The 14,164-nt window shown below is 47.6% G+C and overlaps 1 protein-coding gene across 16 annotated transcripts in view; it reads right to left on the bottom strand.

Annotated features, from left to right (window-relative positions):
- PRRC2B (proline rich coiled-coil 2B) overlaps positions 1 to 14,164 on the bottom strand; it is a 48,035-nt gene that overhangs the window by 12,158 nt on the left and 21,713 nt on the right. For all 16 annotated transcript variants that reach the window (XR_014229832.1, XR_014229833.1, XM_082327469.1 and 13 more), the window contains exons 9-19: positions 13,908 to 14,050; positions 13,198 to 13,288; positions 12,577 to 12,769; positions 11,879 to 12,194; positions 11,030 to 11,220; positions 8,309 to 8,519; positions 7,340 to 7,559; positions 4,621 to 6,684; positions 2,843 to 3,042; positions 1,852 to 1,997; positions 444 to 585 (exon numbers count right to left, since the gene is read on the bottom strand). Coding sequence is in view for 14 of the 16 variants with exons in the window: in XM_082327469.1 (XP_082183595.1) it covers positions 444 to 585; positions 1,852 to 1,997; positions 2,843 to 3,042; positions 4,621 to 6,684; positions 7,340 to 7,559; positions 8,309 to 8,519; positions 11,030 to 11,220; positions 11,879 to 12,194; positions 12,577 to 12,769; positions 13,198 to 13,288; positions 13,908 to 14,050 (3,917 nt within the window). In the remaining 2 variants the exon portion in view is untranslated. The remainder of the gene's footprint in view (positions 1 to 443; positions 586 to 1,851; positions 1,998 to 2,842; positions 3,043 to 4,620; positions 6,685 to 7,339; positions 7,560 to 8,308; positions 8,520 to 11,029; positions 11,221 to 11,878; positions 12,195 to 12,576; positions 12,770 to 13,197; positions 13,289 to 13,907; positions 14,051 to 14,164) is intronic.

Genomic DNA, 14,164 nt, shown 5'->3' on the forward strand with positions numbered 1-14,164 from the left:
AGAAGACAGGGTATGGAAAGCAAGGGTAGAGAACAGGGAAGAGATTTCTTAAGGAACAAGAAAACAACAGGAGAAAGAACAAAGATAGAAACAAGGGAGGCACTAGCTATTCGGGGCTAGAGGATAAGAAAACAGAGGAAGGCAAAGTAAGAAAATGGCTGAAGTAGATCCAGCCCAGCAGACTAGAAAATGCGATGTAGGATCTTGATGTTACAAGAAGACCCAAGAAATAGATTAGGAGACTGATGTGGTCAGCAAGAGGAGGAGGATGGTTGAACAGTACAGCTTTAAACAGATGCTACTCCAGGTGTCTGCTAGCTCCCCTCCCACTTCCAGCATCAGACAAGAGAAGGCTGTCTCCTTTTAAGACCAGACACCCTGTCCTTCCTGCACACACTCCCCGGCTGTGTCAAACACTCCAGAACAGACTGACCCAAACTCACCTGGGCTGTTGCTCTCCCAGATCTCTGTGCCCAGGCTGTTTCCAGAAACTGTTACATCACTTTGCTCCAAGCACAAGCTGTTCTGCTTCTTAGCAAATCGAGGAGGAATGCGAGACTGAAGGACGCGGGCCTTAGCTGGAGCCTGAGAGAGAAAAGGCACATACCATAAGACCTGTCACCGCACTGGGCTAACCAGAGTCTGCTCCTGGCAAGTTCAAACCCTGGATTTCTAAATGCTACAATGTGAAAATCCCCCAAATCATGTAACAGAACCATGCAAAGTAGTTCTGACTCCCTCCCTGCTCTTCCCCGCCCCCGCTGCCCCCCCCATGGACCCTGTGGCTACTGGGAGGTTTCCCCCAGTCTAACAAGGCAGTGAAAAAAGCTGCCTTCAGCAGCATGAGATTTTTTTTCTCTTGGGAAGGTGGGGGGATAGGAGACAAAGCAAAGCAAAATTAACACTACAACAGACTTGCTCTGCTTAATTCCTCTCTTTTACTCCAGCTAAAGCAAGATCAATAATTTCACAATACAGGGGTGGCTCTTTCACAGACCCAAGATCTGAACAGAAAGAGAAGCACTTCTCTGCAACTGCAAGACCTTTCCCGCTGCACATTCACACACTGTCTTCAGCTTAATTTTAAAGATGCCAAGCAAGCAGGCTTTTATAACTTTCCTTGAGAGACTCTCTGAACCTACCACAAGCCCTCCTTGTCAGGAAGCATTTCCCAACAATGCTTTTCATTTGCATTTAGTCCTCCAGATTTCATTAAGTCTCCTTTCGTGTCAAAATATTCTCGTATCCCCCTAGAATCTGCAGGCTGCCAGTACACGTAGACAAATGCCCCCTCCTAAACATTACTTAACTAAGCTATCCACACTGCAGTCTTAAATATTTTCTTGTAGATCAACTCCTTTACCCTATTATGAACATAAAATTGTCAGAGCTTCTTCCAGTTTGTTTGTTTCTTTCTGGCGAGGTGCGCAGACACAAACATGACACCTCCAGCAAGGAAGCTACCACGTCCTGTTCTAGCAAGAACACATTGTTGACACACCAAGAGCGCAGAGGTCCTCCAGTATCTGCCCAGTATCCCACCAACTACAGCCAGCAACTGGCTTAGGGAGCCAAGCTGCTCTGATTGAGGATCACTTTAGAAAACCCTCCTTAACTCACAATTAACAATTCTGCTACAAAACAAGAACAGTCAGAAATCTAACCATCGTTTTCAGACCAATGGTCCCTACTCATCAGAGCCAAAATATGCTTCTGGAGCCTTATACAGGATCTGTACTACTTTGGCCAACTGCATGTTTTTCTGCTCACCCAAACACTTTTTGGGGCCCTGTTCCTCTGACTGCAGTCCAAACAATGCGTCAGGTTAAGCTTCTGCCTCCCATTCCTCACCTGAGCAGCCTGTTCCTTCTTCCTTCGCTCCTCTTCCAACAAACGACGCTGCTTTTTAGTAAGAACCTCAATGAAGCCTTCACCTGCCATAGAACCTACTTCATTCTCTTCTGCTGTGTTCGACACCCGATTATCGATGATGGTACCTGAACAAAGCATGGACGGGGAAAAAAATAGTGCGTGTGCGTATGCATATAAAGCTTTATAACTGCAATCATTTAAAGAGTGTATTCCATTCCAAATAGGATCCATGCTACAGGCAAACAAGTTCAGCCAGCAGCACTGCAGCTAAGCTTTGAAAAACTAAGCCATGGTAATCTGATGACATCTACCAGTCACTTTATCCTGCAGGGCTTTGCTCTCCTCTGCCTCAAGATGAGCACGCTCCAGCTGGGAGAACTGGGAACGTGAGCCATGTGATAACTCTGGTAACTTTAGGTGTAGTATCAGTTGAAACAAACCTCACACCTTTCCAAATATTAGCAAGGACAAAACAAGCACATGTACTTTTGAAAACACACCCATCACCTCGGGATGCAAAACCTCAGTTCTACGAACGGCAAGAAGCTGAGTCATGGCTTAATGCCAACAGTTTCAGAGATACTAATTTCTTGCCTCCCTGCCATGAGCTCAGACTCAAATTCCCCACTCTGGATGCTCCTTCAACTTCCTTCGCACTACATAAGGTATTTTGGGCTTGAAATTTAACATCTTAGATAGATATATGGAAATATTCTCCCTCAAATCAAACTTTCTACAGAAGAAACATTAAGAGACTGTCAGATCTGGCTGGAAGTTTGGGTTTAAAATTTAAAATCATCTTTGTCTTCCATGTTTTCCCTATTCAGATACACTAAAATTTTATTGTTTGTTTAAATAAATGGAAAAATCTAACATGATATTTAAAATTACACTGAATTGAATCAGTTTGGCTTGAAGTCAGCCACAATGTGTTATCCTTTTAAAGAAACAAATGAATTATGACACTCACTTCCATAACTCAGTTCAAACTGTGACAAGGCCTCTCCCTTCTCACTCGCTCTTTGCGCAGTGGATTTGGGCTCCTTCTCTGGCTTTTTACCTGGCCCCTCAGCACTCTCTGAGTTTGCATGGGAGACCCTATCCAAGCTGTAAATGGAGTGGCTGCTCCCACCACTGGTGTTGCCAAGGCCCCCTCCTTCTTCTGGAGACCTACAAGGAAAGAAGAGAAAGGAATTAGATCTGTTACTAGAAGATGAGTAAAAGTAGCAAGAAGAAAATATATGGGCTATATTTTCTTTACCAGTTTTTTAATCGCACCTCATCCTTCCCCAGCCTTTGCTCAACTGAAGCGGACATTAAATTCTAGGCACACAGACCATTACAAGGATGTTACTGGGAAAGCGGGATGGAAACAGAACGCCACCTGTACTCTTGAGTCAACCAACACGCTGCCCCCATAACAAAGCTAGTACCCTAGCTTGTCCCCACGGGGAGGGCGCCGCTTCTGTACAGTGTCTCCTGCTATCCTATGACACTGCTCCGACAGCACCCCTGCTCCTCTTTGCAATTAACACTCATTTCTTGGCAAGCATCAGGGGAGGGGAAGGGAGATGGGGAGAGGCTGATGACATTGGGGGGGGGGAGAAAAAAATCAGTAATTTTCCCATTTTGTTTCTCCCAGAACTTTTTTTGCCCGTTTGACCACCAACCACACATCATTCCCAAGCATTCCAACTCACAAGAGAGGCATGGTTAAAGAAGGAGGGAAAAAAAGCTTCCCCCTTCCCTTCCTTTCCCTTTCTACCTGCACGCATCTTTCCAGACATCAGCTTCCTCCCCCTTATTTCCATATAAACTACAATTAGTTACTACATCCAGGAGTTGGGGGAGATGGGTCACAAGAGGACAGAAAACAAAGAACAAGTTGCCTATTTATCAGTGCTTTAAACTCAGTACAATGCAACTGCACAAGACTCTCTTCTCCTGTTCCTGTTAAAGGAAAAGGGTAACAAGGGAGCTGTCAAACTGGCCCAGGACCAAGGCCCACCCAGCCCAATATCCTGTCGATCATCAGATTTTTCACAAGACATTTGCAAGGAAATACTTAATCCCTAGCGTCGGAGTTGTCTTAAAATACTCTCAGGAGGAACTCCTCCCACCAGGCCAGGAACACACAGCACTGCTTGCCATTCATCACCGCTCTCCACTAAGGTCTAAGAAAATATTTGCTCAGGCAAAGCTAGGACTGGCAATGTCACATGTTGTGCTCATGCCACAACCACACTACTGGGAATCCAGGTGCTCAACCCGCAGAGCTCACAGCGCTTTATCCCAGGAGAACCCAACCCTCACTTCTGTGCTCTGCTACACTCCATCGGGGACCCGTGATAACAAAGAAAGGACACAACAGATCTGCAGCTAAGGACCAGGATTTCCTTCATTATCTTTCATGCCTCTAGTGAGAGGCAGTCCAGAGAGTAGAGAGCTATCTTGGCCCGAAACTAAGGTAAAGAGCAGCAGCACATGTCACGCCCACAGCATCTCAGCAACTTCCAAAAAACCTGGATTCTCAGCATGGAAGCAAAGACATCCATCGGTTGTAAAACAGACAATGAAGAAACCCTTGGATGTCATAAGGCTGGATAAACAGTGCTAGAAGTCATGCCCACATGAAAAGATGAAAAGAAACACAGCCAATAGCCCCTCACCCACAGTCCAGCCTCTCTCCGCTCCTCCAATATCTGGGTATCAGATAACAGATATCTGTGCATCAGAATGCAACTTTACCTTTTGCTTTTTATCAGTGTCCCGTTCTGCTGACTCTCATATCTGGAAGCTGCTCCTACACCAGTCCTGATGGACTGCTCTGCAAACCCTGCTGGTTCAGCCTTGCGGCTCTGCCTGTCGACGAGCGGCCTTTGGCTTGAGAAGCTCCTCTTTGCTAGCTCCCTCTTCTCTCCTAAGCTCCCATTCCCGAGGCCACCCTCCAGCTGGCCTTCGTTCTCTGAAACTCCATCTCGCCTCTCCCGCCGCTCGCTGAAGTCGCTGCTTTCAGATGCTGTCTCCCACTCCTCGTTAGCATGGTCCGATGAGTTCTGGTAGGACAGCTCAGGAGACCGCCTGCCCGAGATGCTGCTCTTCTCTGCGGTGGTCAGCTTGGGTCGTCCAGGCCACTGGCTGGGCAGCAGGTTGGGGCCTCCCTCCTCAGGGTTCCACTGGCCAACCGATTCCCTCTCTTGCCTGAGGCGCCTAAATCGAGGGGGCTTGTCTTGGCGGGGGGGACGCCGCCTCCTGAATGGCCTGTTCTCTATGTTCTCCTGATCCGCTGAGTAATCCTCCTGGAAAAAGTGCCTTTTGTCATCCAGATGACTCTCGTCAAAAACCCGGCTGGAGAAGGAATCCACGTGTTTATAAGAATCCTGAATGTAGTCCCTGTCAGACTGCTGCCTGCTCCCAAAATTGTCCGATGGAGAGGTGTGGCTGTACTCTTGCCACCCTGCTCCCCCGCTCCTGCCTTGCCACTGGGTGGGCTCCTTACCCATGAAACCCCTTCGCCCGTAGCCAGAGTTGCTCAGTCTTGGTGGCAGAGATCTCCCGAAAGCTCTCGGAGCCCTCATCTTAGGATCCAGACTACTGTGATCATCTGAATAGATTTTGTTGGACCTCCAAGACTCTTTGAAGTCTCCCTTTTTCAAATCATTGTCCTCCCGGTCCAGCACAGAGCCTTCATTGCTGTTTTCCGAGCCCCTCTGCCGGCGACGCTTGGGGAGCTCCTCATATTCTGACCCTTCACTGTGTGTCTCGCTTGCAATCCGGCGCCTTGGCTTGCCTCTGGGGAAGTCCTCTGGCTGGTTGAACTCCCGAAGCCCTCGCCCTCGGCTGCTCCGCTGGTTGTTATAGACTCCCCGGCTGCCCACAACGGTGCCTCGGCCTCTGAAAGTGAACTCTCTGAAGCCTCTCCCTCGCCCACGCCCCTGACCTCTCCCACCAAAGGCTTGTTCCTCATCAATGAAGATCCAGTTGTTTCTTTTTGTGGGAGGGAGATCACCAGACTCTCGGGATAGTTTGTTCTCCCAGGTTCTTTCCGGCTTCTCGTCCTCCTCTTCTTCCTCTTCTTCCTCTTGGGATTTCTCAGCCTCTCGGGCAAGGCTGGCTTGGGAAGAACCTTTGTCATCCAGCAGGTAACGCGTGGAGTTCAGTAAGGCTGCAGAATCATCTGGCTCATTTTCTACTTTCTGAACAGCCGCCTTCTCCTTCACTGGGCGTGAGGTGTCCTCTCCCTCCAGTTTAACCTTCTCCATCTCCTTCTCCTTCTCTTCCACCTTGAGAGCTTTCAGGACTGGTTTTTTAATCGGGCCTGATCGCCGCGTCCTCCCCATTTGCTCCTGGTGCTGACCACTGGTGTTCCGGTTCTCAGGAGCCCACTCTGTTGTCTCTTCAGTGGGCTGTTTGGTATTTGCTCCTTCTTTCTTCCACGGGTCAGCACTGAATGACTGCTCATCCCTGGGCACTTCTTCGGCAGCTTCTGCTGCAGTCTCTGCAGGTTTCTGATGGTGGCTGATATCCCAGCCATTATATTCAGGCTTCTTCTCTGCTTGGATAAAATCAGGCTCTAGGGGTGAACACCTCAAGTTTGCATGGCGGTTGCCAGCAGGACAGGTTTCCTGCACGGTCTCCTGATGCTGGAACAAGAGATCTTGGCCTATCCTCTGAGAAGACAGGCAGCTATCGAAGTCTGCTTGGGCCTTCTTGTCAAAAGCATTCAAGTACTCCTCTCCTCTCTCCTCAAAGAGATCTCGCTGGGTGCTCAGACTCTCTGGCCTTCCAGGAGAAGCAGAGTAACTGTCATTCCTGAGAAGGAAACAAACAACAAACAAAAGAAAGTCAGCTAATGCAGAGCACAGCACATCTCCAAGGGCCCAGGCTGGGCACAAGAGGCAGAAACAAATAAATAAATCAGGGTTTATTCTAAATCATGAGGCAATGAGCCTATAAATACCTGAATGCTGGGCAGATCTGCTGTGGTCCCAGGCTTTACTGCCTGGTTTGTGAAATCTATGGATGATAAAGAAAGCAGTTCCTATGATGGGCAGCAAACTTAAGAAATAAAGGGAGATTCAGCCTCCAACATATGTGGAGATCTGAAAACAAGGAATTGGTTTCAGAAAGGCCCAAAGAATTAGGAGACAAACTAGAAAGTATCAAAATTTTTGACTCATTGTTTTCTGTACCTACCCACGTAGGTGACAAGTGCCTCTCTCCTACTGAACAGGCTCCAAATTGGTCAGCCTCGACTGGCATCAGATAGAAAAACTCTGGATAGCTCAGTCTGTAAGAACCTCCATGATATAAACACCCAACAGTGTAAGGGTGCTACCAGATCAGTACCTTGGCCTGTTCAGAGACATCCTTTGGCTCAACTCTACACCTGCTTTTCAGTAGGAGATGATTTATGGCAGCACCTCCCATCACAGTACGCATGAGGACAGGGGATTTCTGCACTCACCTGGCATGCAGCCCCTCCATGGTCATGCTGTCAGCCTGTTTTTGATGTGACAGGGAGTACCCTTTGCTCTGCAGAGATGTGTAGCTCTCCTGGCCCCACACTGGCACAGGATCCAAGGGAGCAGTTTTCCTTTCTGCCTGCCCTGCCTGACAGTTCTGATCTTCAGACCGACAGCTGCTGCCACCAATGGAGTCCTGCTGAATCATGGGCTTCATAATTCCTGGTCATGACAGAGTTCATACCATTAACACTAGGATCTCAGAGCCAAGAAGAATTGACAATCCACAGCTAGCTTGACTCCCCTTCCAGGGCTGCAAGTGACTGCAGCCATGGAAACCTTTCTGGTAGAGGGGAACCTGTGCTTGGGAAATCCACAGCTGGGAAAAACACCTGGAGTGACACAGAAGGTGACACAGCTTTCAGAGCCCAGCCTGCACAGAATACTACTTGGCAGAACATCACTGGCTTGGAAGCCAACAGGTGTGTGAAAACAAACCACAAACTCACGGGACCGATTTATACATCCTGACGTTTATATTCACACCTCTGAAGATCAGTAACAAGGTAGGAAGGTGCTGGGAGCACACAGCTCAGGAACTACAGGATTTCTCCATCACATTTCTTGAAGGGGGTCTATTAAGATTTCACATGATTACAGTAACTCCCAAACTGATCCTTCTCCTCCAAGGGGCAAGATCTGCTTTTACACCCGCTAAGGCTCCAAAGCTGTTAGGGAAGATCTCCCGTTGCAGCGCAGGGGATGGACAGGCAGGCGTCCTCCCTCCCAGCCTCCTCTGTTCCCTCACCAGCTCTCATTGCAACCGGCTCTTTCTCATCCCTACAGAAGGTCAATCACAGCCAGCCAGGACGCAAAGTCTGGACAGAGGCAAGGTGGGTGAAGCACAGCAACTTTCCAGATATGGACCAAGTCAACAGCCATGATGAAGGGAAACACGGAAAACACCTTACCTGAAGGGTGAAGGGCTGAAGGGTAGAAATCCACAGGGGTGCGACTCTGGGCCATGCGAGGGTCCATATAAGAGGGCATCATCATCCAGCGAGGATCAAAGCCAAGCATCTGGGGGTGTGGTGGGTAAAACGTCCGTTGGGGATGGGAATGGGATGGGGGAGGATAGACTTGCTGCTGCTGCTGCCAGTGCTGCATCTTGTACAGCTGCTCCTGCAGAGAAGAAGGATGGGCCGTCTGACATGAATGGTCATAGTGCCAGGAATCACACTTGCAAACTGGCCAGCCGAAGGAAAATACATTCTGGGTGTTAGAGGCTCAGAAACAGATCAGATGGGTAAGGGTGATTCACTACCAGCTGGGAATGTGGCAGTTGTTGTTATTCTCCAAATACCCAGAACAGCCAGAATATGCTGCAGCCAGAATCTCACACCACTGTGGGCCCCACCACATGGCCAAATGCAAGGGATCAGCTTCAAGACTGGACTTCGCATTTTCTCAACGCTTCTGTGAGATACAGGACAGCTTCCTGTCACACACAATTTCCTAACTGGAACCAAACACTTCAGATGATGTTGTTCTTTGGAGGAAAAGCAATTATAAGTTATTTAGTGTGCATATATATTAGTTCTACTCATGTTAGCCAAACAGATTAGATAAGAACAACCTAAGCTCAATTAAGAGAGCTATTAATGTTTGATAGTATTTCCTGTGCATCCTCCAGAGATGGGCTGACACCTTCGGGTTGTCCCCCATCTCCCACACAACCAGTTCACCTTCCTTTAGCTGAGGACTGTCATGATACAGATCTGAATTGACCTTTAACTTTTGCTAAAGGTCCAAGAAGAACCTGTATTTGAAAGGAGCTTTGTGTACCAAAGAAAGCTTTCAAAAGGTAAATAGCTCCAATTAACATGAAATACATCTATTTACCTGTCAAACTTTCCACCATCTTTTCTTACTAAGCTTACAACAGTGTCAGATGCTGTAACTGTTTATAAAAAAAGCCAATCCCCTACTGCAGAGCAAGAGACACCCTTAAATCTGAACCTGACACATCATTACAGCAAGAGAGAAACTCAGATAAATGCAAAGATTATATCCGAGTTATCTAGTGCTCCAGTATCTCGGAGAGAATATTTCATTAATGATACCAACACTTTTTTATTTTGTTCTTTTCATGGAACCATTGCTACTAAAGCAGCAATACAAGCCAGCCAAAATACAAATTGCCTCATATACACTAACGACACAGAGGATAAGAGAAAATAAAATGAAAATTTCATGTTCTTCCAGTAGCAATGACCTGTGGTATTATTAGCATGACAGCAAAGACATCCAATTATTTTTAGTTTAAGAGCATCTCTTTTAAAGACTAACACTGGCAGCGTTTGCTGCTGTACATTTGAATCATGAAAATGTCAACTGCCCAGTAACAAGCACAGGGGAACATCCATAAAACAGCAATTACTGAGCTTCCAAGCAAAAGCCAAATGTGAGCTCTTCACTAAGGTTTGCAGCAGTGTTGATTATATCACATTTCAAGTGATTATTCTACAAAGAATGGCAATTAACTTTGCATTATCTCAAGCCTGAATATTCTGTCCCTTGCTTTGACTCTGCTCCCCTAAGGAGGCTGACTGCATCGGGAAGAAGAGCTGAACAGTATGTATGGCACATACAGCACTGCAAGGCCGGGCAAGATGCAAGACATAAATCAGTTCAGGCTGGCCTCTTAGAGCCCCAGAGGAGAGTTTTCAATGAAACAAAAATAAAACAATTAAGACCAAACTTATTTATGGTGCAAAGAAAATACTGATTTGAAAGAGCCTCACAGAAAAAGAGCTGGGTAGGTAGAAGATGAGAGCAGATGTAGAGGACCAACCTCTCCTCTGCAAAGGCAGGAGGTGGAACCACAAGTGTGCCGCTTCACAGCTCTCGCATTCAGCCCAGCAGCAGAGTCCAACCACCCGCCAACCTAAGCACAGTTTGCCCCAGCAAGCAAATGGCTGCCCACAGCTAACAGGGGAAGGGCACAGCAAGTGCCAAGTGAAATGGAAGCAGCCGATCCCCAAAGGTTTTCCTTTCCCTTGGCCTGTACATTCAGCTCCCTGTCACTGCGGCAGTGCTGAAGAACAGCGGCTCTCATCTTGTGCCAGGGAATAAGAACAGATGTTCACCAGGTTCACTGCCAGCCAAAGGCATTAGAGACTTCACCCGATCAGGCCTACAGCAAGTACCGAGGTAGCCACTGCTGCTCTCTTGACTCTGGACACGGGAAGGGCAACATCCCCAGCCTCTCCTGCATACACACAATTTGCAAACCAGAGCTCTGCTACAAACCACATACTCCTAAGATTTCACATTGTCAGGAGACACCCAGACAACCGTGCAAGACAAGCCAATATTTCTGACAGCAGTGTCTACTTTTCCCCCAGGCAAGTGACAAACCTGGCCTGCCCACGCCTCTCCCCAGCCACAACAGCTCCAGCATCACAGGGTGCACACAAAATTCATGTAACCTGTATAGAGCCCTTTTACCCCGTCAGACAGGATACATCTGTGATCAAAAGTATTTGAAAAGGCCAGGGTAAAACTCCTATTTACCACCTCCCAGCCCCAAGACAGTTGGTCAGTTGGTGCTGATTGTGTTGAGAATCAAGCAAACACAACAGTTTGGTGGGGGTCCAAAGGAAGAGGGGTGGGAGTGTCACACCTATTACCTGCTGCTGTTGCTGCTGCTGCCTCTGGAATCGTGGGGGAAGAGACTTCTGGTATTTGTTGAATTCCTGTGCTGGGGAGGGAGCTTCTCTGAGCTCCTCCTCACTGCTGCTTTGGGCTGCTGCTGCTGGGGCAGGAGTCTCCTCTTCCAGATAGCCAACAGAGACATCCTGTGTGTGAAACTCAGGGGTTGCTGCAGAGAAGAAAATAAGCCTTGAAGAGCCCTGCTTGTGACAGGGCTTGTGAGTGCACCACCACATCACAACACACACAGGTGTAGGCACGTCCTGACTGTGTTACATGGTTGAATTTTATTACAATCATATATAGCACATCACACGCAATCTCCCTGATTTGCCTTGACAGCTCTAGAGGGCTTTGTCCATCTTGTTTTAGTGATAAATTACGAGATCCTCCTCTGCCATCAGCCTTCTGCTTAAGCACTAGAGGAAAAAGTCCATTTCCCCTGTTACTCCTTAAAGCTGCCAGCACTTACTGATAACTGATTTTCTGACCTGTGGCCCATGAGCACTTTCTTAATATCATCATCCAATCATGAGAAGATCAAGAGGCCTATTCCAACAAGGCCTCTCCTAGCACAGCTGACTGAGCACAGATAAAGGCAACCAAAGAAGGCTGCACTTGTTTTAATAGGATTTTTTTTTTTTTTAAGTGAACCTTCATCACCAATCCAAAATACTCTGCAGAATACACGAAGCAGCTGATCTCCAGCGCAACTGAAGTACCTGGGAGGGAGCATTCGGGGGGAACTCCCCCACACTTCAGGTAAGAGACTGGCACAATAGCAAAAAAGCACTTTTTACATGGTGAGGCAAGCAATGTTTCTTTACCTCTACGGAAAGCATGACCATTCTCTTGCACAGCATTTTTCTCTGTGCTTGGGGGTCGCAGGTCTTCATTCTCTGTGTGTTTCGGGGTCTCTCCATTCTTCTGAGCCAGTTTGCATTTCTGATCAAGTTGCTTCAGCTTTGCAGCGCACGCTGCCAGACGCTCCTCCCTGGCTCGCCGCTCCTCCTCCTCCCGTCGCCTCCTGGCTCTCTCAACAGCCTCCGAGATCTCAGAGTGCACAAACTTCTGTCTCAGTGGCACTTTTTCTTCTTTATCCTCAAGGGACTGCTGTCTGAGAATACTTCCCAGTGTGGGCTTCTGCCAAAGGTAAAACATTCCTCAATAAGCATGACCCAAACATCTCCTGTATCTTGAGCTTTGCATTCCACACTGAGAAAATCCCCTCCTGACTCCCTCCTCTCTATCCTCATGCAAATCCCCTTTTTGGTGGGGAGTTATTGCTATATGGTTCAACATCTCCATTTTCTCACTGCCTGACAACCCCACTGCTCTGGACCAGCTTCAATTTCTCTTCTCTAGTGGGAGTGCTATGCAGATGGATTTCTCTCCAGCTGAATATAAACAAAGAATTGGGAAATTCATCAGCATCCCATTTTCAATAAAATCTCAAACTAGCCTCTTAAGGACAGTGATGCGTTGCATCCAGCAGCACAAGCCCACTCACATGAGTTCAACCTACCTGGTATTCGGATGCAGAGCTCCAGCCATTCAGCTTCCTCGGAGGCTGCTGTGAATCCTGCACTTTCCGGACTGGCCGGGACAAGCCAACTGAGTCGCCCCAATTCTTTCCTTCCTCCAAGGTGTGCTTGACATCTGCACTGTCTGCAGAGCTCAGGGACAACTGTCGCTGCCTTCTGGGATCCCAGCTGTTCCTGTCATATAAACAGCTTTGCTGTTATATTTGCTCCTTGCCTCAAAAAGCACTTGCAGTCTTATCAAGTGGCAAAGGCAACTGACTGTAACAAAAAGTAAAGATTCAAAAAATAAACAGAAAAACCCCACCAGAACAAGCAATGCACTTTTCCTCCTAAGGTGCATAAGGATTAACACCACTATTGTGCAGCAGGATAACAGTGAGACACAGAAAGGGGAGGAGGAAAAAAGCCTGGCATCCTGGCACTCAGCTTCAAGACCCACGCACATCCTTGAGGCCCACTCAAATGGTGGCCAGTGGAGCCATCAAAGTCACAGTATGAATCAGGGGACCAAGCCTCAACATTTAGAGCAAGTTTTAAAGAGATCCCGGTACTGTTATACTTTTATTGCAACAACTGTAGGTGCAAATACAGCCACTCCTTACCACTTCTGTCGTCCATCTTTAAGAGTTTCTTCCTCTTCCTCATCTTCACTAAACTTCAGTTTCTCAGAGTAATCCACTTCATCATGAATGCCTAAGAAGGCAGGATGGGAGAAGGGATATATGAGAGGAAAGAAACAGGTCCTTTGTCCTGATAAAGCTTATGCTTTCTCTGGCACTAAACCAGAGAATGCACAGGCTTGGCATAAATTACGTGGAAAACGAGACATCCACCACAGGTACTGGAAATGACATAAGTAGTGTGGACCCACATTGCTGAAAAGCTGGGCTCCCAGAAGAGGAGCAGCAAACAGTCTGGGAATGGAGGCTGCAAATGAGGAGACAGCCACCAAGCTAGACTGTGTGTAATTGGAAACTGAACACCGTGACTGAAAAGGCAGGACTAACTCTTCTTCCCAGCAGCCATACTGCTATCCTCCTACTGTTTGGTGTTTTCAGCTTTTAGGAGTCTTCAGATCCGGTTCCCTGAGCACAGTGTGATGGAAGGATCAGAAGGATCCATTGTGTCATCATTTACACCAACAGCAATTTCACAACTACACAGACCATTCTTTGCTTCCCCTCCCCTTCCTTCTGTGGCAGTGAAACAGAGCCACCAGAATATCCTGACTATTTCACACTTCAGGGAGGAGTAACTACTTTGCCTCACCTCCTAAGCTGTTGCCTGAAGCTAGAGAATGGAAGCACTTTACCTGCCCACCCGTCATCCGCATCAGTGTCTAGTTCATCCAGCCCCTTTAGGTTCTCTGCATTGATAATGGTGGGCCGAGGTGCTCTCTCTACTTGCTGCCGAACTGGACGTGTTGGGCGAGACAGGCTGAGCCTGTTCTCTTTTCTACAGGGAAATGCAAAGAAATGGTTAGAAACAGCAAATAGTAAAAAGAATGTAGAGTTGAGTTTGTGACAGCGAATCAGTCCTTTTCTACCATGCACTTGTATACAAGGGCTC

The sequence above is a fragment of the Platalea leucorodia genome (genome assembly GCF_965183815.1).
Source record: "Platalea leucorodia genome assembly, chromosome: 15".
Classification (NCBI taxonomy): Eukaryota; Metazoa; Chordata; class Aves; order Pelecaniformes; family Threskiornithidae; genus Platalea; species Platalea leucorodia.